At 44.7% G+C, this 23,779-nt stretch overlaps 1 protein-coding gene across 2 annotated transcripts in view; it reads right to left on the bottom strand.

Moving 5' to 3' along the window:
* Window positions 1–174: 174 nt before the first annotated feature.
* The window catches only part of LOC115103598 (SH3 domain-binding protein 5-like), a 36,649-nt gene continuing 13,044 nt past the window's right edge, over window positions 175–23,779 (bottom strand). The window contains exons 3-9 of one of the 2 annotated variants that reach the window (XM_029624440.2): window positions 22,859–22,987; window positions 6,347–6,511; window positions 6,006–6,136; window positions 5,002–5,044; window positions 4,484–4,703; window positions 2,804–3,181; window positions 175–2,284 (exon numbers count right to left, since the gene is read on the bottom strand). In XM_029624440.2, coding sequence (XP_029480300.2) covers window positions 2,067–2,284; window positions 2,804–3,181; window positions 4,484–4,703; window positions 5,002–5,044; window positions 6,006–6,136; window positions 6,347–6,511; window positions 22,859–22,987 — 1,284 coding nt within the window. In that variant the 3' untranslated portion in view covers window positions 175–2,066. Of the gene's footprint in view, window positions 2,285–2,803; window positions 3,182–4,483; window positions 4,704–5,001; window positions 5,045–6,005; window positions 6,137–6,346; window positions 6,512–22,253; window positions 22,401–22,858; window positions 22,988–23,779 lie in introns of those variants that run through there. The other variant, XM_029624448.2, reaches the window with a different exon arrangement.

Genomic DNA, 23,779 nt, shown 5'->3' on the forward strand with positions numbered 1-23,779 from the left:
GTATAGGGTTCTGACAGACATGTTTTTATAGAATAACTTTTTAAACCTACCTGGAATTTGGGTCAATGGGTCATTTAATCAGTTGACCGAAGAATTTCAGGCTAGTGAGGAAAAAAGACAAAAGATTAGTTGATCTACATTTGTATAGAACTTCAGAAATGAACAAAGGCTTACTGCAGTGAACATCCAGTTTATTGGATTATTTTCAGAAAACAGGCACATAAACTGGAGACACAATGGAAAGTTACTCTTAACATAATGGAAGAAAACGGCTATGACCGGGACTGTCCATGGTTATATCCTTATATTCCACAGCGGAGGGTGACGGAGATAAACATTGACACATCATTACATTTGTACACGTACACTACACACATAAACTGGAGCATTCACAATAACAAATAGACTGCATACGCTTGTGCAATAGCTTGCTTTTCTCATAACTCAGTGACCAAATACCTTTCCCATGTGGCCATGGAGCATAAGGAGACCAGGAGAGGAAGACAATTTAACACTATTTGACACAGACGACTAGGCCTCATAAACATCTGACAGTCTACTGTGTGCCACTTTAGCCAATATGGATCTACAACTTACTGTAGCTGATACTGTCCATCAGAAATCACAACACTTATCAATTATTCTGTCAGTTTCCACAAAAGGCCTCATCATTCTTCACCATCAGTTTCATTCAGTCATCTAGTTTCACTTTATCCTCAAGATTGGTCCAAGACAAAAACCATCCTCAGATTCGGAGAATTACCAGGCTGGCCATTTGCATTCCGTTACAGAGAACTCTATATGAACGTGTCCATGGGCAGATATGGTTATCAAAAGTTCTGTCCTTGCGCTATTGCTCAGTTCTTAGTGTTACCGTCCGTGGGTGGATGTTGTCCCTCAGTACCGGGCCATTGGGGATACCATGACAGGGAGATGGATGGAAGGAGGGCTAGAGGGTGTCTGGAGGCCCATTTCCCTGGCACGGAAGAACCACAGGATGGAGGGAGCGAAGAGGGGAGGGTATATCTACTGTAGCCTCACCCCACACAATTATTATACTCTCGTTCAATCAGATTCCAAGTCCAGCTTTATGTGTACTGCAGGCGAGATGGATTCACAGTTAGCTCACTGGGAAATTAGTTGTGCAATAGAATACAGTCTTTTAAGTCCAATTCTGAAGACCCCTATTGGACAAATGCACAGGCTGTCCGAAGAGATACCAGCCAGGGGGGGTGTTACATCTCCATGGTAACATATATGCCGTACACAGGATTACATAATGGTGAGAGTATTCACATGTCAAGTATCTGAGAGAGGATATCGCAGAGTAATATTACAAGTTATGAGGGTTATTCACAAAACTTCCAACTCCATAAATGTACTTGTTTCTTTTTTAGAAATCTTGACTTTAAATCTTGGCCTCATGCGTGCTCTTCTTTTACAAAAGCATAACACATATTGCTATCAATGTTTTGTATTTGACACATTTCTGTATTGGTAAAACAGGTGGCACATTCACTGAGACATCAAGTTTTATAAATAATCCCCATTTTTAATAGTCGAAGCTAGGAGTGCATTCTTTCATTTACCAACAATAGAATCACATCTTGTCTAGAAGTGCAGCTCCCTCTCAGGGAGAATATCACAGTAAAAAAAACACTGTCCCATTTCCCCTCATATACCATGGGCCCCCACCGATAGGATGTTAGCCAACACTGTCCTTAATGTGTGTGGAGTACAGTAGGGAATTATGGGAAGTCAATCTGACTGAGGTCTCAACGCTATGGGAGGGAGGTCAAAGGGTGAAAGGTCCTTTCTATAGGACGTGGTGGTTTCATGACCTCACTCACCCTGGGTTGGGTCTTAAGTCTCTTCTCATCATAATCCATATGAACTGTATATACACTGACCATTTAGTTCATAGTATCTCATACTGAGCCACTTTCTGTTTACTTAGCCAGTATTAGTTCATGGGGTAGAATGGAATGTGTGTGTGGTTACTGGCAATACAGCACGTTGGCACACAAAGCAGGTGATGGGGTTAGCTTGTGGATTAGCGTTCCTCATCACACCCCGTTGATCAGAACCACAGTTTGGGTGGGGGTCTGGGAACGGCTTTGACGTTCGCGCTTGGCGTTCTTGGTGCTGTCGTTGCGCGAGCGTCGAAGAGACAGGAAGCTAAGGCGCCCCTCCAGGCCCATGGTCTTCTTGGTGTTTGGGACGGTGGTGCTGTTGTTGTTTACAGTATTGTCCAGCTCACCCTCCGCTCCCTCTGCTCTGTCACCTGAAACACACAGAGAGGTATGTTGTGTGAGCCTGGTGATCGAGATAGATAAAGTATATTGGGAGCCCCCCTAAAAACCTCACGTAAACAGTAATGAATATCCTTTGTGTTTAGGAAGCCCTGCACACACACCGGTAGACTGTCATACCCAAGTCTTTTTCTAAACGTTCCCACTGTTATCCTTTCTCACTGGTCCAAAACCTTCCGCAGGCTCTTAGGGACCCCGTGGAGATTAGGATGTATCCCCCAGCAGTACTGCTTGCATGTGCCTCTTCACCTGCTCTGGCCTAAGCACTAGGCTAGCTGTCACTATGACTAATAGGTCTCTCCTCTGGCTCAGGTGCAAGTCAGACAGGAAGCAGAAGACGATATGTCTTACTGAAAATAAAACACACACAACATCAATCTCTCTCTTTTTTCACTTGTCTGCATATGTACACACTACCTCATACAGTATGCAAATACACTCTCTAAACCCAGCTTTCCTTTTTTGGCACGCATGCGCGCGCACACACACACCTCTCTCCAGGTCACACTCCGGTGATGACGCCCCGCTACACTCGCTGCGTGGTCCCAGGACAGGAGAGATGAGGCCAAAGTCAGATAGCGAGACTGGGCTGGGAAGGTCCAGACTGCAGGGCCGTGAGGAGGGAGCAGGGGAAGAGGAGGGGCAGGGCGAGGGGAGGTCCTGGAGGCTGTTGGGGGAGTGGGAGGAGACCAGGCTGCAGGGGCGTGAGGAGGGAGCAGGGGAAGAGGAGGGGCAGGGCGAGGGCAGGTCCTGGGGGCTGTTGGGGGAGTGGGAGGAGGAGACCAGGCTGCAGGTGGAGCGGGTCTCTGAGTCCTCCTCTGACATGGCACTGCTGCTGCAGGTCTCATCCTCAAACGACTCGGACGTCACTGCAGAGACAGAGAGAGGGGAAGAGTGGTTGAGATGTAACAAGCCTTTACTGTGCAACTGAGTGTACATGCAGAGCATCAATGTGGCATCCACTAAATCCACATTCTCCAAAGAGCAAACAGGAAGCTGGAGATTGAGTGTGAAGGGGTTTAGGTGAAAAAGGGAGGGAGAGAGAGGGCAAGGAACGTAGAGAAAGGGAGTAGGAAGAAAAATCAAACGAGGGAGACAGATGGTGGGTAGAAGGGGGAGAGAGACTTCTTGAAATACTGCAGACACATACTTTACACTGAAAGTGGGAGTGTAGAGACATACAGCACTTCAAGACTAATATGAGATCCATTTCCCATGTAGGGGTCAAAAGTCACAAATTCCAACATGGATGGCGACTGTATGAATGAAGGAATGTTTTTATGACCTTGAACTATGGGCAATCGCTGATTCTTTTGTTTACTGCCATTGGAGAGTTTGAAACAGACACAGCATAAAACTGTTTATGTGGGTTAACGCGCAACAGCAATAACCTTAGCCAATGGCGGCTAAGTGGGTCAGCCAGCAGTAGGGCTCTGAGGTTGCCATGGAAACATTATCCCGCAGCCCATAATGCAGGACAATGGGAGGTGGATCAGTGAGTGACACACACTGCTGTGAACATCCACGGTTTTCGTCTGACTACAGTTCAGCCTCAATCTCATCACAGTGTGTATCTTCAGCACTTAACTGATTCAGGATCAGCTGTCATGAGTCAAGTCCTAACCTTAACCATAGGAGCTTAAACAGTAATGCTGTCTCTAGGCTAGTTGACATATCATGGGATCCTCTGCAAAGTCAATACAGGCATTTTAAATTAAACAGGAATTTCCTTTGAAAGAAAATGTAATTAACAGACTTCAAAAGAGCACATTTAGCATGTATTGTACATTATTTAGACATCATTAAAGTCAACCTCAAACATCCTGTGCGCCTTTAATGTTCCAATTCTAGGAAAACATTCCAAGAAAACAGGCAACCCTCTCAGGACACCATCTTGATGTTTTCAAAGAATAACCATTATTAAGACCTCCCTGCACAATGTCAATAATGACGTTTTCTAGGAATTCCTACGAAGGTTTCGAAGAACAAGTCAGAAGGAGAGTCAACAGGGTGTGTATGTGTTTATGTGCCATACCCAACTACTAGTGAAAAGTAGGCGCGGCTGGCTGTTTAGCCTCACTATGTAGGACAGCTGATCCAAGAACAGTTTCTGCAGTTTTCAAGCACAGAAATGAAATGACCAGAACATCATGCACTGTAAGTGTACTCACTGGAGATGCCATCTGACTCCATCTTGAAGCTGGCAATGTCATCCACTGCGACACTGTCACCATCGGCGCCCACGCCCCGGCCCCGGGGACCCATGGCCAAGTTGCGTCGGCGTTCGTGGATCTCGTCTGAGATCATCTCCAGGTTTCTCAGAGCTGTCTTGTACCCTTCTTTAGCCTGGCTCAGCTTGGCCTGCAACTCATCCACGTTCTTCTTTAGGTGCTACAGACGGACAGAAAGGGAGTCATTGTTATAGCATTAGCTTGCTATACACAGTTAAGTACACACACTCACGCAAAGGCAGAAGGAGAAACCAGTATTGCCATAAATGGTTTAGACCTGAGATGACATGGCAATATGTTCAAGGTCAAAGTTTATTGACCTAGGTCACATCAGTAAAGATCTAACCACAGTGCAGAGTCCACAATAACAAGACAGTAAGACTCCTTAAATCTAAAAGAAAATTCTATAAAGGCAGGCAAATTCCAGTGTAGTGTAGTGTAGTGTAGTGCACACATACCTCAAGCTGTAGGTAGTACTTTGCCTTCAACTCAAAGTAAGGTCTGCGGGAGAGATGTCAATCAAAAAGAGAGCGGGAAGAGGGGGAAAAAAATAGGGAAGGAGAAAGATTAGAGGCGATGACAACTCAGAACAGCTGTGTACATATCACCAAGGCAACAGGGTGAGATATAGGGTTATCACATTAGATGAGCTAACCATGGAGAAAGGATTAGACAGAGAGCTGAGGCAACACAGAGCAAGACAGGCTCAGTCCCAACACTCTAAAACGGTCTCTTTTCTCATCTCATCTTCATGACACTAAATAGGTTTCAACCATACTAATTACACATATCAAGTACATGATCTGTGGTCATGACGGAAAGGAGACAAGGAAGCTTTTTAAGACTATATGTAATTGGAAACAGCCTCAGTCACAGCAGTGAAACTACTTTACACTGTACACTCCCTCCCCAACACAGACCTCCAGTCTATGGAGTTTAGTAAAAACCTGACAGTATATACTAACCAGAACACCACCACATTGTCTCTCTTTGTGCTGCTAGGAACAAAAACAGCCACTACTTCATCATCAAAGGTCGAAAATGACACTTGCACGCCACAGGAGTTTGGTGGCACCTTAATTGGGGAGGACAGTCTCGAGGAATAAGTGTAATGGTATCAAATACATTACATACATGGGATCCATGTGTTTGGTGCCATTCCGTTCATTTCTCTCCAGACATTATTACGAGCCGTCCTCCCCTCAACAGCCTCCACTGTTGCACATTTATATTCATTTATTTTGTTCAAGTTGACCTTTTTCAAGCTACTGAAAAATCTCCGCCATGAAAGATCAATGTCTTGGAAAAGGTCACTGTCGACCAATAAACATGGATGTGTGAATGTGTGAGTCGCAGACCATTTGGTAATTGATGCAGTGGTTGTATCAGGTTCACTTTGACTTCTCAGTCTTAACTACAGTGTAGTTGGGTTGTGGTCGCAACACAGTCATATGGGACTCACTTGGACTTGTTGATGCTGCGTTTGAGTTTCTTCTCCAGCTGTTTCATGCGGCCCATGGCTGCCGTGTACTTGGCTGCCGTCTCCTTGTGCACCAGCTCACTCCGCGTCTTTGTATGCTCCGCCTCCATCACCTGCAACAGCCAATCAGAACTCAGTCTCGCAACTACACGGAAATGTGACTTCCTAACTTGCGAAGCATCAATTTCCATCCACATTATGCCTTTAACCTTTGAATAGTAACATTCAGGTGTCAAATGTAGGTTTGACAGACAGTCATGTTGCACTAATGCAATTCGCAGCACCCCATTCCCTCCTCCCCCTCCATGCAGTACGGTACTCACCCTCTGGGTGGCGTGGTTGAGCATCTCCTGCCAGGCTGAGTCAAACTGCCTGGTGTCCTCCTCCAGGAGCCTCTGCTCTGCCAGGGCGATGGTCTCCTTGGCCGCACGCAGCACCTCCGTGGCCCTCTGGAAGTCCTGGGTGGCTCTCTGGGCCTCCAGCTGAGCCTGGGCAATGGGTAGAGAGACAACATGGCAGATATGCACTGAGATCAGCCACAGAACCAGACCTTCACTGGGTCTCCTGCAGAATCATCTGCACAACAGATGGGATGAGACCCTACCAGACATACTTCATGACTGGGTCTCTAGCTGGGCCTGGGCAACGGGTAGCGTGACAGCCTGCCAGACGGGCACCTGAAGAGGCCATGACATTCTGTCGCCAGCCAAGTTCTCTGTCACCATGAAATATTATGTGGGCCATGTCTGGCCATAGGGGTTGAACCCCTGCCCCTACTGGCAGCTGGCCAATGCCCATACTAGGCCAAATCCTTGATCTGTACACCTCAAGAGAACACTTTCCTCTCACAGGAAATTAACAATGGGCTCTTCAGTCAAGAAATTACTATATCCAGTGTCTCTATATACAGTGGGGCAAAAAAGTATTTAGTCAGCCATCAATTGTGCAAGTTCTCCCACTTAAAAAGATGAGAGAGGCCTGTAATTTTCATCATAGGTACACTTCAACTATGACAGACAAAATTAGAAAAGAAATCCAGAAAATCATATTGTAGGATTTTTTATGAATTTATTTGCAAATTATGGTGGAAAATAAGTACAAACAAGCAAGATTTCTGGCTCTCACAGATCTATAACTTCTTCTTTAAGAGGCTCCTCTGTCCTCCACTCGTGACCTGTATTAATGGCACCTGTTTGAACTTGTTATCAGTATAAAAGACACCTGTCCACAACCTCAAACAGTCACACTCCAAACTCCTCTATGGCAAAGACCAAAGAGCTGTCAAAGGACACCAGAAACAAAATTGTAGACCTGCACCAGGCTGGGAAGACTGAATCTGCAATAGGTAAGCAGCTTGGTTTGAAGAAATCAACTGTGGGAGCAATTATTAGGAAATGGAAGACATACAAGACCACTGATAATCTTCGATTTGGGGCTCCACGCAAGATCTCACCCCGTGGGGTCAAAATGATCACAAGAAAGCTGAGCAAAAATCCCAGAACCACACGGGGGGACCTAGTGAATGACCTGCAGAGAGCTGGGACCAAAGTAACAAAAACCTACCATCAGCAAGGGCATTGAAGATGAAACGTGGCTGGGTCTTTCAGCATGACAATGATCCCAAACACACCACCCGGGCAACGAAGGAGTGGCTTCGTAAGAAGCATTTCGAGGTCCTGGAGTGGCCTAGCCAGTCCCCAGATCTCAACCCCATAGAAAATCTTTGGGGGGAGTTGAAAGTCGGTGTTGCCCAGCAACAGCCCCAAAACATCACTGCTCTAGAGGAGATATGCATGGAGGAATGGGCCAAAATAACAGCAACAGTGTGTGAAAACCCTGTGAAGACTTCCAGAAAATATTTGACCTCTGTCATTGCCAACAAAGGGTATATAACAAAGTATTGAGATAAACTTTTGTTATTGACCAAATACTTATATTCCACCATAATTTGCAAATAAATTCATTAAAAATCCTCCAATGTTATTTTCTGGATTTTTTTTCTTCTCATTTTGTCTGTCATAGTTGAAGTGTACCTATGATGAAAATTACAGGCCTCTCATCTTTTTAAGTGGGAGAACTTGCACAATTGGTGGCTGACTAAATACTTTTTTGCCCCACTGTAACTACAATGTAAGCACTTCTTATAAAATGCTGTTTTTAAAAACAAGAGACACAAAACTTTTAGCTCAAACATTGACAGGAATAAACCAAATCAGCTGTTGAGTCAGCATGAAAAATAGCAACTAGGTGAAATAACAAACAAGCCACCAAAGGTCCTTGTGACTGACTATGGAAACACGCCAAACTGTCTTGTACCTAAGATCTTCCTAACATCAAAAGGACTAATTTCTGAGAAAACACAAAAGGTCATGACGGCATGACACATGGTTGTATAAGCAAAGTATACCTGCATCGTCTCATTTGACACTTACTGTATACAGCAGGGAAGAGATTTAGGGCTCAAAGACCTCACAGCTAATAAAGTTATTGCCAAACACTTCACCTGTGTGTCTGTGTCTGTGTGCGCGTCTGTGTCTGTACCTGTGTCTGTGCACACGGATGTGTCTGTGCCTGTGCACACGGATGTGTCTGTGCCTGTGTGCGCGGCTGCGGCTGTGCCTGTGTATGTGCGCGTGGCTGTGCCTGCGGCTGTGTCTGTGCCTGTGCGCGCGTGTGTCTGTGCGCATGTGTGTCTGTGCGCATGCGTGTCTGTGCGTGTGCGCGTGTCTGTGTGCGTCTGTGTCTGTGAGCACAGATGTCTGTGCGTGTAAGCCTGCGTGTCTGTCTGCGTGTCTGCGTGTCTGTCTGTCTGCGTGTCTGTCTGCCTGTCTGTCTGTCTGTCTGTCTGTCTGTCTGTCTGTCTGTCTGTCTGCGTGTCTGTCTGTCTGCGTGTCTGTCTGTCTGCGTGTCTGTCCATCTGTCTGTCTGCATGTGTGTATAAAACAAGGCTCCACATCTTGTTTTCCTATTGGTATCTATTGGTTCTATCAGTAACATCCAGCTTTATGTCAACCCATCCCTCCCTACCCATTCTGAATGTTCTGTTCTGAGGTCCACCAAAACATTGTAGACTGCTGCCAGAGAGAACATACAAGTATTACCCCTTTACTCTCTGACCTCATTTTAGCCCAACCGGGTCACATAGTAATGGATAAACTCCAAAACAGTTCCCTCCTCCAGCCTCAGTTACGCTGAGGTACAGTACAAAGTGGAAGCTTAGGCTTAGACTTCCCGTGTGTGTGTTGCATTGCTGCAAAGCTAATCCTTTTCTCATTTATCCAATTTTCCTCTCTAATCTGTCAGTCATAGCAACTGACAGAAACCCCCTGTAGCTAGAACTAATACCCTAAACCCCTCTCTGATCTGTCAGTCATAGCAACTGACAGAAACCCCCTGTAGCTAGAACTAATACCCTAAACCCCTCTCTGATCTGTCAGTCATAGCAACTGACAGAAACCCCCTGTAGCTAGAACTAATACCCTAAACCCCTCTCTGATCTGTCAGTCATAGCAACTGACAGAAACCCCCTGTAGCTAGAACTAATACCCTAAACTCCTCTCTGATCTGTCAGTCACAGCAACTGACAGAACCCCCCTGTAGCTAGAACTAATACCCTAAACCCCTCTCTGATCTGTCAGTCATAGCAACTGACAGAAACCCCCTGTAGCTAGAACTAATACCCTAAACCCCTCTCTGATCTGTCAGTCATAGCAACTGACAGAAACCCCTGTAGCTAGAACTAATACCTAAACCCCTCTCTGATCTGTCAGTCATAGCAACTGACAGAAACCCCCTGTAGCTAGAACTAATACCCTAAACCCCTCTCTGATCTGTCAGTCATAGCAACTGACAGAAACCCCCTGTAGCTAGAACTAATACCCTAAACTCATCTCTGATCTGTCAGTCACAGCAACTGACAGAACCCCCCTGTAGCTAGAACTAATACCCTAAACCCCTCTCTGATCTGTCAGTCATAGCAACTGACAGAAACCCCCTGTAGCTATAACTAATACCCTAAACCCCTCTCTGATCTGTCAGTCATAGCAACTGACAGAAACCCCCTGTAGCTAGAACTAATACCCTAAACCCCTCTCTGATCTGTGGGTACTAGTAAAGCGACAGAACCCCCCTGTAGCTAGAACTAATACCCTAAACCCCTCTCTGATCTGTGGGTACTAGTAAAGCGACAGAACCCCCCTGTAGCTAGAACTAATACCCTAAACCCCTCTCTGATCTGTGGGTACTAGTAAAGCGACAGAACCCCCCTGTAACTAGAACTAATACCCTAAACCCCTCTCTGCTCTGTGGGTACTAGTAAAGCGACAGAAACCCCCTGTAGCGAGAACTAATACCCTAAACCCCTCTCTGATCTGTCAGTCATAGCAACTGACAGAAACCCCCTGTAGCTAGAACTAATACCCTAAACCCCTCTCTGATCTGTGGGTACTAGTAAAGCGACAGAACCCCCCTGTAGCTAGAACTAATACCCTAAACCCCTCTCTGATCTGTGGGTACTAGTAAAGCGACAGAACCCCCCTGTAGCTAGAACTAATACCCTAAACCCCTCTCTGATCTGTGGGTACTAGTAAAGCGACAGAACCCCCCTGTAACTAGAACTAGAACTAATACCCTAAACCCCTCTCTGCTCTGTGGGTACTAGTAAAGCGACAGAAACCCCCTGTAGCGAGAACTAATACCCTAAACCCCTCTCTGCTCTGTGGGTACTAGTAAAGCGTTGACTCAACACTTTGCCCCAAACCCACCAATAGCGTGTCAAGGGAGGGTGATTTACTGTATCTGTGTGGGCATGAGTGTGTGTCCGTGGGTACATTTCCTGTAGAGGTTAAATATCATTCCAACGTTTTACAGTAAGGAGGATAAAACATTTCTGATCTGCCAAAAACTAAATCCCAACTCAGTTACAGTAGCCTGACTAGTTTGGGAGGAAGTGAAGGTAGATCTACACTGACATGTCTCCTTCGCTGCAAGCAACTTATGAATAAGTCACAGCAGAGGAGAATTCCAACAGGATCTCATGTGACTAGAGATTCTGCTGAACTAATTTAAGTGAGGAACACATTGAGTCACCGTAAAGAAAACAAGTGAAATGAAGTGATCATTATTTCCTGCTCTCATCATGACCTATGGAGCAGTATGTGGTATACGCCAAGACTCTACTAGACAAGGATCTGCAAGCCAAGATATTCCATTGATTTAGACAACATCCTATTCCCTACTATGGTCATTTGATTAGCCTTCCAAATGCCAACTCAGCACGAACTAAACAACCTCTGCCTTGTGGTGATCACACAACCCTTTCACAGACCTTCTCATGACATGGATGGGCTTGACGTGCACATAGAGAGTTGGGTCCAACCACATGCTAACCAGTGTCTATCACTTCACTATAAATGAGTCATGAGCTTGAATGCCTAGGAATTCAACCGGGGCCTCTCGTTCACAAAATGGTTTGCCATGTTGTTCATGAGAATTGCAACATACACATGCTCTTATTTAGACAAGTCTCTCCCTCTTTCTCCTTCGCTCTATAAGCACATTCAGTGATCTACTATAAAATCATTCTGCATAGTTGTTTTCCCACTAACCCCAACAAGCAGACTCCATGCTGAGAAAACATGCCCCACTCCCAGGAACTCCCTATGTGCATCCAGTGTTGTCTACTTAATATAATGTACAAGGAATGATCTCTGGAGAAAGGACTTTTCATCAGACAAAGTCTAATGGCTGACTCAGTTCATAGAAATAATACTGCATTGAAGCATAATACTGTACAGCACAATGGTCTTTGTGCATCTATCTCTGTCTTTATTTTACTTCAGCAGGAACCACTCCTAGATAGCAGGCTACTTAGTGGCACACTTACAGTTCATTCGGAAAGTATTCAGACATTTCCACTTTTTTTTTTTTTTACGTTACAGCCTTATTCTAAAATGGATTAAATACAGTGGGGCAAAAAGTATTTAGTCAGCCACCAATTGTGCAAGTTCTCCCACTTAAAAAGATGAGAGAGGCCTGTAATTTTCATCATAGGTACACTTCAACTATGACAGACAAAATGAGAAAAATAAATCCAGAAAATAACATTGTAGGATTTTTCCCCCTAATTTTTTGCCCCACTGTACATGTTTTTCCTCATCAATCTACACACAATGCCCCATAATGTTAAAGCGAAAAGGTTTTAGAACGTTTTGCAAATTTATTAAAAATTAAAAACATATACCCTGTCTGTCTGTCTGTCTGTCTGTCTGTCTGTCTGTCTGTCTGTCTGTCTGTCTGTCTGTCTGTCTGTCTGTCTACATTATTTACATAAGTAAATGATTTACATCCCTTTGCTATGAGACTTGAAATTTAGCTCAGGTGTATCCTGTTTCCATTTGTCATGACTGTCCTGATCAGGTCAGGTTACAGGAGACCACAACCCTACAGATTATCTCTCAACCTCAACAGAGGAGAAGAGATCTAGAGGTCTGTAGATGTGGGGGTTTTATGACCCCTCACGCCCCTGGTAAATCTCAGGCCACAGACAAATTCCTTTGTCCTGTTACTATGGAGAACCAGCCTCAGAACATTAAACATGAAATAAAGGGACTTTGGAACAATGGTTTCCGTCAGCCACAATGGTGGTCATGACGATGGATGAAATATGAAAATGTATGTCATTTTTGTTTTGTAATTAAAAGGTTAATAGATGGCGTTATTACGAAAACATTGTAACGTCAACAGTTTACCTAGTATATGTTTGATGTTTATACATTGTACGTTGTATGGAAAATGTCCAAATCAAAGAGAATGTTTTGGTAAAGATGAAATGTGAAGTTAGTTGTCTAAAATAGGATTTGAGTAAAGTCTAGACATTGCCTCTTAACTAGGTACGCCCAGAGAATTGCCCTAAAGGCGGTTACGCCCACTTCTGACCCGAGGGTATAAAACCTGTGCGTGAAGAATTTACAGAGAAGACTACGTGACCCAAGCTGCAGCCGAGGTCTAAAAAAGTCAACAAACCCAAAACGCAACACAAGTTTGAAGACAAAGAAATATTTTTCTACCCAAGCTACGGATGAGTAGCTGTGTCTAAGTGGGTGAATTCAAGTCGAACCACCTAGCCTCCACTCCCCATCGTGGTATCTACACCGTTTCATTCCTACGCTGTGAGCTCTGAGCTACAGAGCTGTCTGTCCTCAGAAGAGCCCTTCCAGAGCAAGGGCGAGGGAACAGACTCCTAAGCCAAAAGGACACTGACATCGTGAGGATGACCAGAGAGTTGCGCCGGAGAAGTGCGTCATTGAGCAGCCTGAATGGCCCACGTGGAGAACCCTTGGAGACCTTCCCCACGCAATTACATCATTATATTCTGACTCTCTGGTCTGATGAAACCAACTCTTTGGACTGAATGCCAAGCGTCACATATGGGGGACACCTGGCACCATCCCTACGGTGAAGCATGGTGGTGGCAGCATTATGCCACCACTTCAGTGGCAGGGACTGAGAGACTAGTCAGGAAAGAGGAAAATATGAACGGATCAAAGTACAGAGAGATCCTTGATGAAAACCTGCTCCAGAGCGTTCAGCACCTCAGACTGGGGGCAAAGGTTCACCTTCCAACAGGACAACGACCCTAAGCACACAGCCAAGACAACGCAGGAGTGGCTTCGGGACAAGTCTCTGAACATCCTTGAGTGGCCCAGCCAGAGCCCGGACATGAACCCGATCAAACATCTTTGGAAAGACCTGAAAATAGCTGTGAAGCGAAGCTCCTCATCCAACCTGACAGAGCTTGAGAGGATCTGCAGAGAAAAAAACTCCTGAATACAGGTGTGCCAAGCTTGTAGCGTCATACCCAAGAAGACTCAAGGCTGTAATCACTGCCAAAGGTAATGCAACAAAGTACTGAGTAAAGGGTCTGAATAGTTATGTAAATGTGATATTTTTGCACACAAAAAAAATACTGCCATTTTGCTTTGTCATTATGGGGTATTGTGTGTAGACTGAGGGGGGAGAAAACTATTTAATCGATTTTAGAATAAGGCTGTAACGTAACAAAATGTGGAAAAAGTCAAGGGGTATGAATACATTCCGAATGCACTTCATAAATATATAAGTACATTTATTAGTATTTAGTAGTGTTCTGTTCCTACTGTATACTGCAGATAAACTGAATGCTAACAGAGAGACTTCTCACAGCAGGCCTACTGCTGTACACCTGCTCCTCTATAAATGATTGGCAACCCAGCCCTTCTCCTTAATCCATCTCTCCTCTGCCTACTCCTCTCCTCTGCCTACTCCTCTCCTCTGCCTACTCCTCTCCTCTGCCTACTCCTCTCCTCTGCCTACTCCTCTCCTCTGCCTACTCCTCTCCCCCATCACCAGTTCAGTTCTGCTGCCACTGTGATCCATCATTCTATTCTTTTCAGTTTACTCATCCCATCTTTACCCTTCATTTTCAGCTGCACAGTGATGGTGTTAAAAAAATAAAAAGACTTGAGCATAATTTCTCAGCCACCTTTTAAAGCTGGGCCTCTCAGGAACTCACGACAGGAGGGAAGAGGGAGAGAGAGATGGATTATTACGGAGGAGGGGAGATGGATGGAAGTGGAGGCATTAGTCTATTTATTCAGCACATTCCAATGAAGTATTGTGTTGTTATTCACTGTCCTCTCTAAGGACTGCGGTTACAAACTTTCCACCGGTGTATATTTGACCTCTAGAAAGATGTTCATACCACATCAGTTCTGCATTTCTGCTGCAGTTTCTGTCTGTGTAAATAGATCATAAGGTCTACCACTTCTCTCCATCACACAGACAAATCATAGGTAACAGGGATTTCCAGGTGAACAAAAAGGACAGCAGATATTGATCAAATCAATTACAGGGAGAGACGCCTCCAGAATAGGAGCAGAGAAAATGTCGAGCTACATTAATCACACAGCACCGAATGTTCTGTAAACACCAGGAGGCTTGTAGGAAGTCACAACATCAGATGCTACAGAATCACAGTGTCACAGAAACACTATCAGTGTGTCCTCGAATCCAGTCGGGAGTCAAATTTTACACAACATTCAACACTTGGCAGACATTCGACACAGGTCAAAGGTAAGATCATCAGTACATAGTTACATCAGATAATGATAAACAGGCACCAAACTGCTTCATTAAATATGGTACTTAAACACTCATGGTTAACTTTTTCCATTTCTCTCATGTTTATTACATATCAACCCATATCTATAGTAACTCAAATACAGGAAAATAATTGATCAAATAATTACAGCCCTACTTATATTTTAAATCAGTAAGGCTCTGTAAATGTGAATGTAATGCAAGTGTAAGTAGAGTGGAACTTTATAAAAAAGGCTATGCTTTCTCTTTGGGCATAAGAAAACCGTATGCCGCTCTACACAGCCTTTAAATTATTCAGAGCTGGCGCTCTTCGGAGCCCTAACAGAGTATTCATTTGGTTAACCGGCACATGTTCAGATAAACATCTCGTTGCTACATATTCACGCTTGCCTCCATGGCTGCACGCATGTAAGAGAAGCTTTGAAATATAAAGCCTTCCTATAATCTTCACAGCATACATTTGACAAGACGTGCCAACACTTCAAAGACCAGAGTGTTTCAGCTAAACATTCCTCAGCATCAACACTGGAATAGTATCAGCTTTCAGAAGAGAACACAGACACACAGCTATTTTCCAAGAGAATTAACTGATTTAATCTCCCCAGTTAAGCAGGGCAATTAATCTTGGTGAAAAGGGAGTGAGATGGGATGAAAAGGGCCTTTTCAATTGGAGGTCAATGATTTACAGTCAGATAGTAAACATGCATCTCTGCAGTCACGCTTCGCTAGCCTTGGCCTTAATTGTGTCCCGATTGAGACTGTTCCTTTTGCTGTGAGACACAAACAAATTGTGACTGGCCTAGATATGTCGGAGACCCACAGAGTTAATCCTGGAGAAGTCGTTATACCGCACATGACTCAGGGAGAGCTCGTCTTCATCATGCTTCACGGTCTGATGCTACAACAACCTAGAAGCTATACATCGATCAGGTCAGTCTGAATGTTCTCTGAGGCAAAGTGAAGGACAACCGTGTTCCGGCGTGGACATGGGGATGCAAGTCACTTGTTCCAGGTGGTTGCTTAGCCATTGTTTAACTTCAGTGTTCTAGTCGACGTCTAATGTGCTGAAGCACCACTTGTAATGAACAGCTGCCTCTTGGATTCCTCAGCACACTCATACAATGTTCCATGGCTGCAGGCTTGGACAGCAAGCGTTGACACCCAGGGGCGGACGGCACGAAATGCCATTTTTAGCCGAGAGGGCCTGTCGAACTTGGGATTTTAGAGCAAAATGATAATTATTTGGCTAACAATGGGGAAAGAAATGGGCTGGTGTGGGGGCCTCGAGAAAATAAATGGGCCGGTGTGGGGGCCTCGAGAAAATAAATGGGCTGGTGTGGGGGCCTCGAGAAAATAAATGGGCTGGTGTGGGGGCCTCGAGAAAATAAATGGGCCGGTGAGTTAGAAGTGATTGGGCTAATTTCAGGTCCCAGTCTGCCCCTGTCGACACCCACACACACAAACGTTAGCCAACCAGAACAATAGCCACATGCACAGCTCACACACAGCTGTATTGAGTCATTGTCAAGCTGAGCTGCCATTATTAAAACAGCTCCAGTCCTGCTTGCTGAAGCAGTGATGTAACCAGGGCTGACCAGCATCAACATGCACCACAGGACAGGCTGGCCTCCCACCTCCCAGGAGGCCAGAGCGTGGCTCCAGCACACGGCCACGACCTTGTCTCTGCTGCCCCTCTCCATCCTTCCCATCCTATCCCCCATGACCCTCACCCGCTCAGTGCTATAAGCCTACCAAAACCTCTCTCCACAGGAGAGAAAGAGACAGGTCACAGATGGTCTCTTGACTTTTCAGGACTACACAATGACACTAACCGTCTTAACCCAATCTCCATACCCTCGGGGATATACTGGCTGTTCTGTAATACATGGAACTGAGTTACTGTGGTGGTAAAGGAGACTGTCTGGCACAAGGTTCCCTGTTCTACCACAACCAGTATCTTTCCGGGGAAAGACATGACAACATTCTTCTTGCACTGCAAGAATGCATGTTGTAATTGTAATAAAATGCAATATTTACAGTATGACCATATAAATTCCTACAAACTCTCTCCAGGTCCTTTTGCTTTATCCCGGACACTATGGTGACAGGTTGATATATTAGAGCCCCCAGCCTCTGACAAAGATGTGCAGGGACCTATAGAGTCTCTATTGTAGCTGTGATCCATCTGCCCTTGACTCAGAGCCAGAGAACAATCCCATACATCAGCTAGAGACAGCTCTCTCCCCCAGTCTGAATCTATTCCAGCTGTACCAAATCCAACCAATCCACTGGATGATCTCCTCCAGGCCTGGAGGATTTTCATTGCTTTCCTCCCCCAGCCAGACACCACTAAGCCCCACATCTGTTCAATCTATGGCCATCATGGAGGTCAGTTCATAACTAATCTCACAGACATATCCACAGTCAGTCTCCTCTGTTCTGGACCTCAGGCATCTCTCCTCCTCTCTCTCATGATCCGTCTCTCCTTCGTTCTTCCCACCTCCAGACGCACTGCGGTTAGATGACTGAAGCAGGCAGGGGGTGAGACGATCTCCACTGTGCAGTTCAGTTACGTGGTAATCACTGTCGGTAACGGGCCATGCAGGAGAGAGCGAGAGGGAGGGCGAGATAGGGGGAGGTAAACTGTGCCCAAACCTTGCACCAGCCACAACACATCACCATCACCATTCTCCTCCTCCTCTATTGTTCCACCTTTCCCCCCACTAGCTGTACCTACTCTCCAGACAAGATGGGGAAGGGCAATAGGACTTCAATGTTTAATGCTAACCAGGGATGGGGTCAATTCTGTTTCAATTATGACTGGTTTACTTTTGTCAAGTCACACTCTTCAAACCTGAGGTGAACGAGAAGGAAACTAAACATATTTCATGAGGTATAAGAAAAGCACTTTTCATCATTTTACACTACTGGTGACTGCAGCAATCGAGGCTGATTCAGCACTTTAAAAATGGGAGCTGTCAAAGAAAGTGCAGGGTGCCCAAACGACCCCTCAGGAAACATACAGTGCAGGGTGCCCAAACGACCCCTCAGGAAACATACAGCGCAGGGTGCCCAAACGACCCCTCAGGAAACATACAGTGCAGGGTGCCCAAACGACCCCTCAGGAAACATACAGCGCAGGGTGCCCAAACGACCCTCAGGAAACCCTCAGGGTGCCCAAACATACAGCGCAGGGTGCCCAAACGACCCCTCAGGAAACATACAGTGCAGGGTGCCCAAACGACCCCTCAGGAAACATACAGTGCAGGGTGCCCAAACGACCCCTCAGGAAACATACAGTGCAGGGTGCCCAAACGACCCCTCAGGAAACATACAGTGCAGGGTGCCCAAACGACCCTCAGGAAACATACAGTGCAGGGTGCCCAAACGACCCCTCAGGAAACATACAGTGCAGGGTGCCCAAACGACCCCTCAGGAAACATACAGTGCAGGGTGCCCAAACGACCCCTCAGGAAACATACAGTGCAGGGTGCCCAAACGACCCCTCAGGAAACATACAGTGCAGGGTGCCCAAACGAACCCTCAGGAAACATACAGTGCAGGGTGCCCAAACGACCCCTCAGGAAACATACAGTGCAGGTTGCCCAAACGACCCCTCAGGAAACATACAGCGCAGGGTGCCCAAACGACCCCTCAGGAAACATACAGCGCAGGGTGCCCAAACGACCGGCTGAGTCAAGCCGTCTCTGATCCACTTACAGTCAGCCATTAACTTCTGACACCTACTACCTCAGGATATACAAGTCTTCTCAACATCTAAGGTAAGTAACCATCTATTGTTTTGTTACGCAAAAGCCTGAGTTATGTGTGTATGTGTGTGTGTGTGTATCTAGACCAAAGTCAAGGGCATTTTTCCACAGCGCTGCCACTCCCCGTGTACCTTATCATTAGCCTTCTAAAGCAAATGATAATGTATTGCTCATGTAGGCTACTTCAACAAACCAGAGAGATAGAGAATTTCCACCCCTCTGGGCAAACAATGATTCAAGTTCAAAGTTGTGTACATGCTCACCCACTGACAGAGAATGGAAAGAAGGTGGAGATACGTTGCAATAGGAGAGGAGAATAGAGTATAGAGGAATAGGAAGATGGGGAAAGAGAGGAAGAGTGTTTGTGTTGCATAATTGATTCAGGACTGCTGTGTTAGGATGGGCTCTGCCACAGTCACCACTGTGAGGTTGATTAACTCAACCATGTCAGAGAGGCAGCCATTTATCGCACCTTTGATCCATTTCAACTTCAACCGCTTTGTAATGCTCCCAACCACACCATCGCCCTATGAGACCTGTGTGTGTGTGTGTGTGTGTGTGTGAGAGAGAGAGAGTGACCAGTGCCCTAGAATTGCCCTTTGCAGTCAGGTCCCACTGACTTCTTGTTGCAGAGCTCAGCATTGTATGACAGACAAGCGAGTCCTGCACTTGTTGATAATTATTATTATTTTTTTTTAACTTTACCTTTATTTTACTATTAAACATTGTATCAACTATGAACTGTGTCACCCAGAAACTTGTGCTAGCAAACTTGAAACATTGTATGAAATATTCTGGGCCCTCAGTTTCCCACAGCAGTGAGCTCTGGACAGACACAGCTGTTGGCCATTTGTGAAAGCGAAATGAAGTAATCAGGTATTTTATGACATTTCCACTGGATCAGAGCTTTACATTTTTCACTTTCATGTCAAATGTTTATCGAAAGGGAGAGAGCTGGAAATATCGTTCAAATCCTTTGAGAAACTATTGTCATTCTCAATTGAATGTAAAAACAGACTTTGTTAACTTGTTAAAATTAGTTGGAGAAGCTCCACAGCTCATTATAGGAACATTTATGGGCCTAAATTTGGGTGCAAGCCAGGTAGACTAGTCCTACTTCTATATGCGTAAACAGGTGTGCATCCTTACTCAACGTTGACAGGAGCGTTTCAAACAAAAGACGATTAATAAATTGACAAAACTCGTAAAAGGAATTAAATAAAAACTTGTTTCTCACAAGTGTAGCAAAGGTCGTGAGTTCACACATCCACTCCGAAAATAAGAACAATAGATGACTGTAATAATAATATATTCAATGCATTAACAAAAATGACCGTAACCAAACAAACACTTCAGATTAGAAATAATTGGAATTAATGGTAAAATATAGGCCACTACTGGTGATAAATGTAATGGGGAATTGATAGACACAGCAAACAAGGCACACGATGAAGTTATGTAGCAATGAATACACACAAAATGGCGGGAGAGCACGCATTCTGGAGAGCCGTGCCTTGTGCATCTGAGCCACAATCCCCATATCCTTGGACCGTGCCATCCCCGTGGCCCCTGGATTACTCCACTGAGACCAGTGCAAATCAGACCAGTGCCAATGAAAAAAATAACTGCTCGACTAAAACAAATCTTGTGTTTTCAATACAGACCCTTTCTGTCATAAAGTATTCCATATAAGGCACCCAGACCTTGTGAAAGATGCACAGTATACCCTTCATCTTGTAATAAATCACATCTAGTGATGCATAACTTGACATTTCTGCCACCCATTGTGACATTCTGGGAGGATAACCAACCATCCAATTAATAGCAATGCATTTCTTAGCCTCTATAAATGCCAGGTTACATCGTTTCTTCTGGTAACTGTCTCCAGTATCAACATTTCCAAGCAAACAAAAACAGTGGGAAGGGAGAATCTGTAGACATGCTGAGATAAAAGAACATACTCTTTTCCTGAACTCAGCCCCAAGATCATAACATATGCAAACACGTCCCCTTTCGGATTTTACACCACCAGCAGAGGAACTACATTTCTGAGTGCAAGATATTCAGTTTTACTGGCATAGATGACGTTCTATGGATGGTCTTAAACTGCAGTCATTTATGTCTGAGATTATATGAACATGACTGGGCATTCAAACATATCGGTATCCATCATCAGTAGTGTCTCCCAGGTCTTCGTCACATTTTTTTGGCCATGTTTTGTGTCATCAGGAAAAGCCTCTATAAACCCTTGATACAGTTTGGAAATCAACTTTAGAGGGTTGTCAGACTGCCTTAAAATGGTATAAATCTTTGAAGCTTCTGGCTTGTCCAGTGTTGGTGTTTGCAAAAGTTCACCTCAGCGCCGTCACAGACTGGTCTTCCCTATTTGACTGACCCTGCTGAGACCCCTGTCACCATCTGATTCTGCTCAGATGAATATCGGTCTTCAATCGTTTGGCCCCTGGGTTTATTGACTCGGGTCTAGTGTGATTGAGGCAAAAATAATAGCTAAAGTTAGTGATCTAGCTAGCTAACCGTAGCCAACTTTTGGCTAGCTCTAATGGTCCACCAACTGGCGAAAACTAACTAAGTTAATTTACTTCTGTTGAAACGGGACAATAAGGCTACAAAACATTTCCATACACACTAAAGCAGTTAGATGCTGCTCCCTGACAGATAGCTAGAGGCTAAAGCTGAACTGGCTGTGGTAGCTACTAGCTAGCTAGTTCATTCTCTTCAGACGAGAGGGGATGAAACATTAGCTAACGTTACATGTCAGTTACACTACTAGCTCAGCACTGCAAATAAAAAAAAAAGTCTTAAATCAAACAGCTGTTAACTTGCCAGCTACAGTGGGGAGAACAAGTATTTGATACACTGTCGATTTTGTAGGTTTTCCTACTTACAAAGCATGTAGAGGTCTGTAATTTGTATCATAGGTACACTTCAACTGTGAGAGACGGAATCTAAAACAAAAATCCAGAAAATCACATTGTAGGATTTTTAAGTAATTAATTTGCATTTTATTGATAAAATGATATGATAAAACTGCTGGGGGGCAAAACATATATTTCAATGTGGGGGGGTTGTGCACCTGAGTAGATGTGCGAAAGGTAGGCAGAGGAACTCATACAATCCAATATCCTCAAACTTAGAATAACTTCCTTTTTCCATAAGTAAACTTAATTTGTGTTGTCAGGGGCATTAACATAAATCACAACCACACAAAGGTGCATTCTCATTGAGAAGCCATATAGAGGTTGCCTGAATGAGAGGAACACAATGCCCAAAGCAGAGCTAAGAACACCAGAGGGGACAAAACCTTTTCACGTCTGGTTTGGTCCTGGCGATTCCTCTCTGACTGTTTCCAGCTGCAGGGCTCTATCATCCAGATGAGCAGGTGGCAGCAGCTCCCCTCTAACAATACCTACGGCTTTGCAGATTAGAGAACCAAGATCACAGCTTCACACAGAGCCCCCCCATTAAGCAGCCAGGGCTTTAACACTTAGTGATGTCGTTGTTGTTAGAGCCATCACTCATTGTTACCGTGTATTGAGGGGCAATTAGACAAATGAGGGCAAAACCCTGCAGGCCATTCACTTGTCCAAGCAAGTCAAGCTAGGTAAATAGGTAACACTTAATTTAATATTCCAGCCCATTTGGTGTCCAATGTGATATTTGCTTAGTATTTAGAAATGATGTGTAGTCAACCTGGTATCAAATAGTATGTGCTGGTTTTAATGAATCCCAAAGAAACTAGGCAAATAGAATGCAAACTAGGCAAATGGAATGCAAACTAGGCAAATAGAATGTAAACTAGGCAAATAAAGCATTTCCGATAAATAAAAGATTTTGGACTGTTTCTACGGTCAATATGAACAGAGACCCCCGGTCCGTAGTCCCCCTGTTCACCCAGTGGTGTCCCACCTGTCTGGCCACTCTCCGGGCCTCCCAGTAGGGTTTGGACTCCTCCACCGCCTTCCCAATCTTCTTGACCAGCTCATCCAGCTTCACCGTGGCCTCAACCAGCACCGAGCGGAACTTCTGCCTGGCATCCTGGAGAGGAAACAGGGAGAAAAGGTTAACTAGGACTGTAGCGAACTTCCAATCCTTTGCTTGCTATGAATGTTCACAAAGGTCATAGAAGACTCAACAGTCATTTCAATGTTTAGGCGATGACATCCTTACGTCATCGTTGTTAACCGTTTAACCAACCGGAGTTAACACTTGACAGCAAATATTAAGTTAGACACAGCAGGATTTCACAAAACCAGAGTATCCATTCAGACTCTTAAGGTAATTCAATACATTTTGACGTACGAGTCGGGGCTCTCCCTCCTTCGATTATAAGAATTGAAAAGGCCAGTGTCCTAAAATTGCATTAGTCTGTTATCAAGTTATCAGGGGCAGCGATGTCGATGTAACCTTTAGACAGAAGCAAACAGGTCATTAACAAAGAAATGGCCATATGGAAATGATCATAGGAAATAGCCTTTTATGTGACACACCATCAGCTACTGTTAATGTTTATGCATCGGTCATGGTGGTCAGATGTAAAAGCCCCAGCGAAGCAGGCTGATAAAGCCAATAACAGGCCTCCATTCAATCATATCAAAGCTCATCTAATCCGAAACATTCATTTGCCTTGAAACCGTTTTAGATAAGGCAGAGGAGATTTTTCTGAGAACAAACAAGTGGGGTCAAGTGTGACGTCCAGAAGGAGACATGATGATGGACAGAAAACAAAAACAAGCATGAAAACTGATTCCTGGAGATGTCAGTGTGTTGCACTAATGCAATACATTTATTGGATTGTTTTCAATTCTTTGAAAGGTTCAATCTGACCAT

The sequence above is a fragment of the Oncorhynchus nerka genome, linkage group LG3, assembly GCF_034236695.1.
Source record: "Oncorhynchus nerka isolate Pitt River linkage group LG3, Oner_Uvic_2.0, whole genome shotgun sequence".
NCBI lineage: Eukaryota > Metazoa > Chordata > Actinopteri > Salmoniformes > Salmonidae > Oncorhynchus > Oncorhynchus nerka.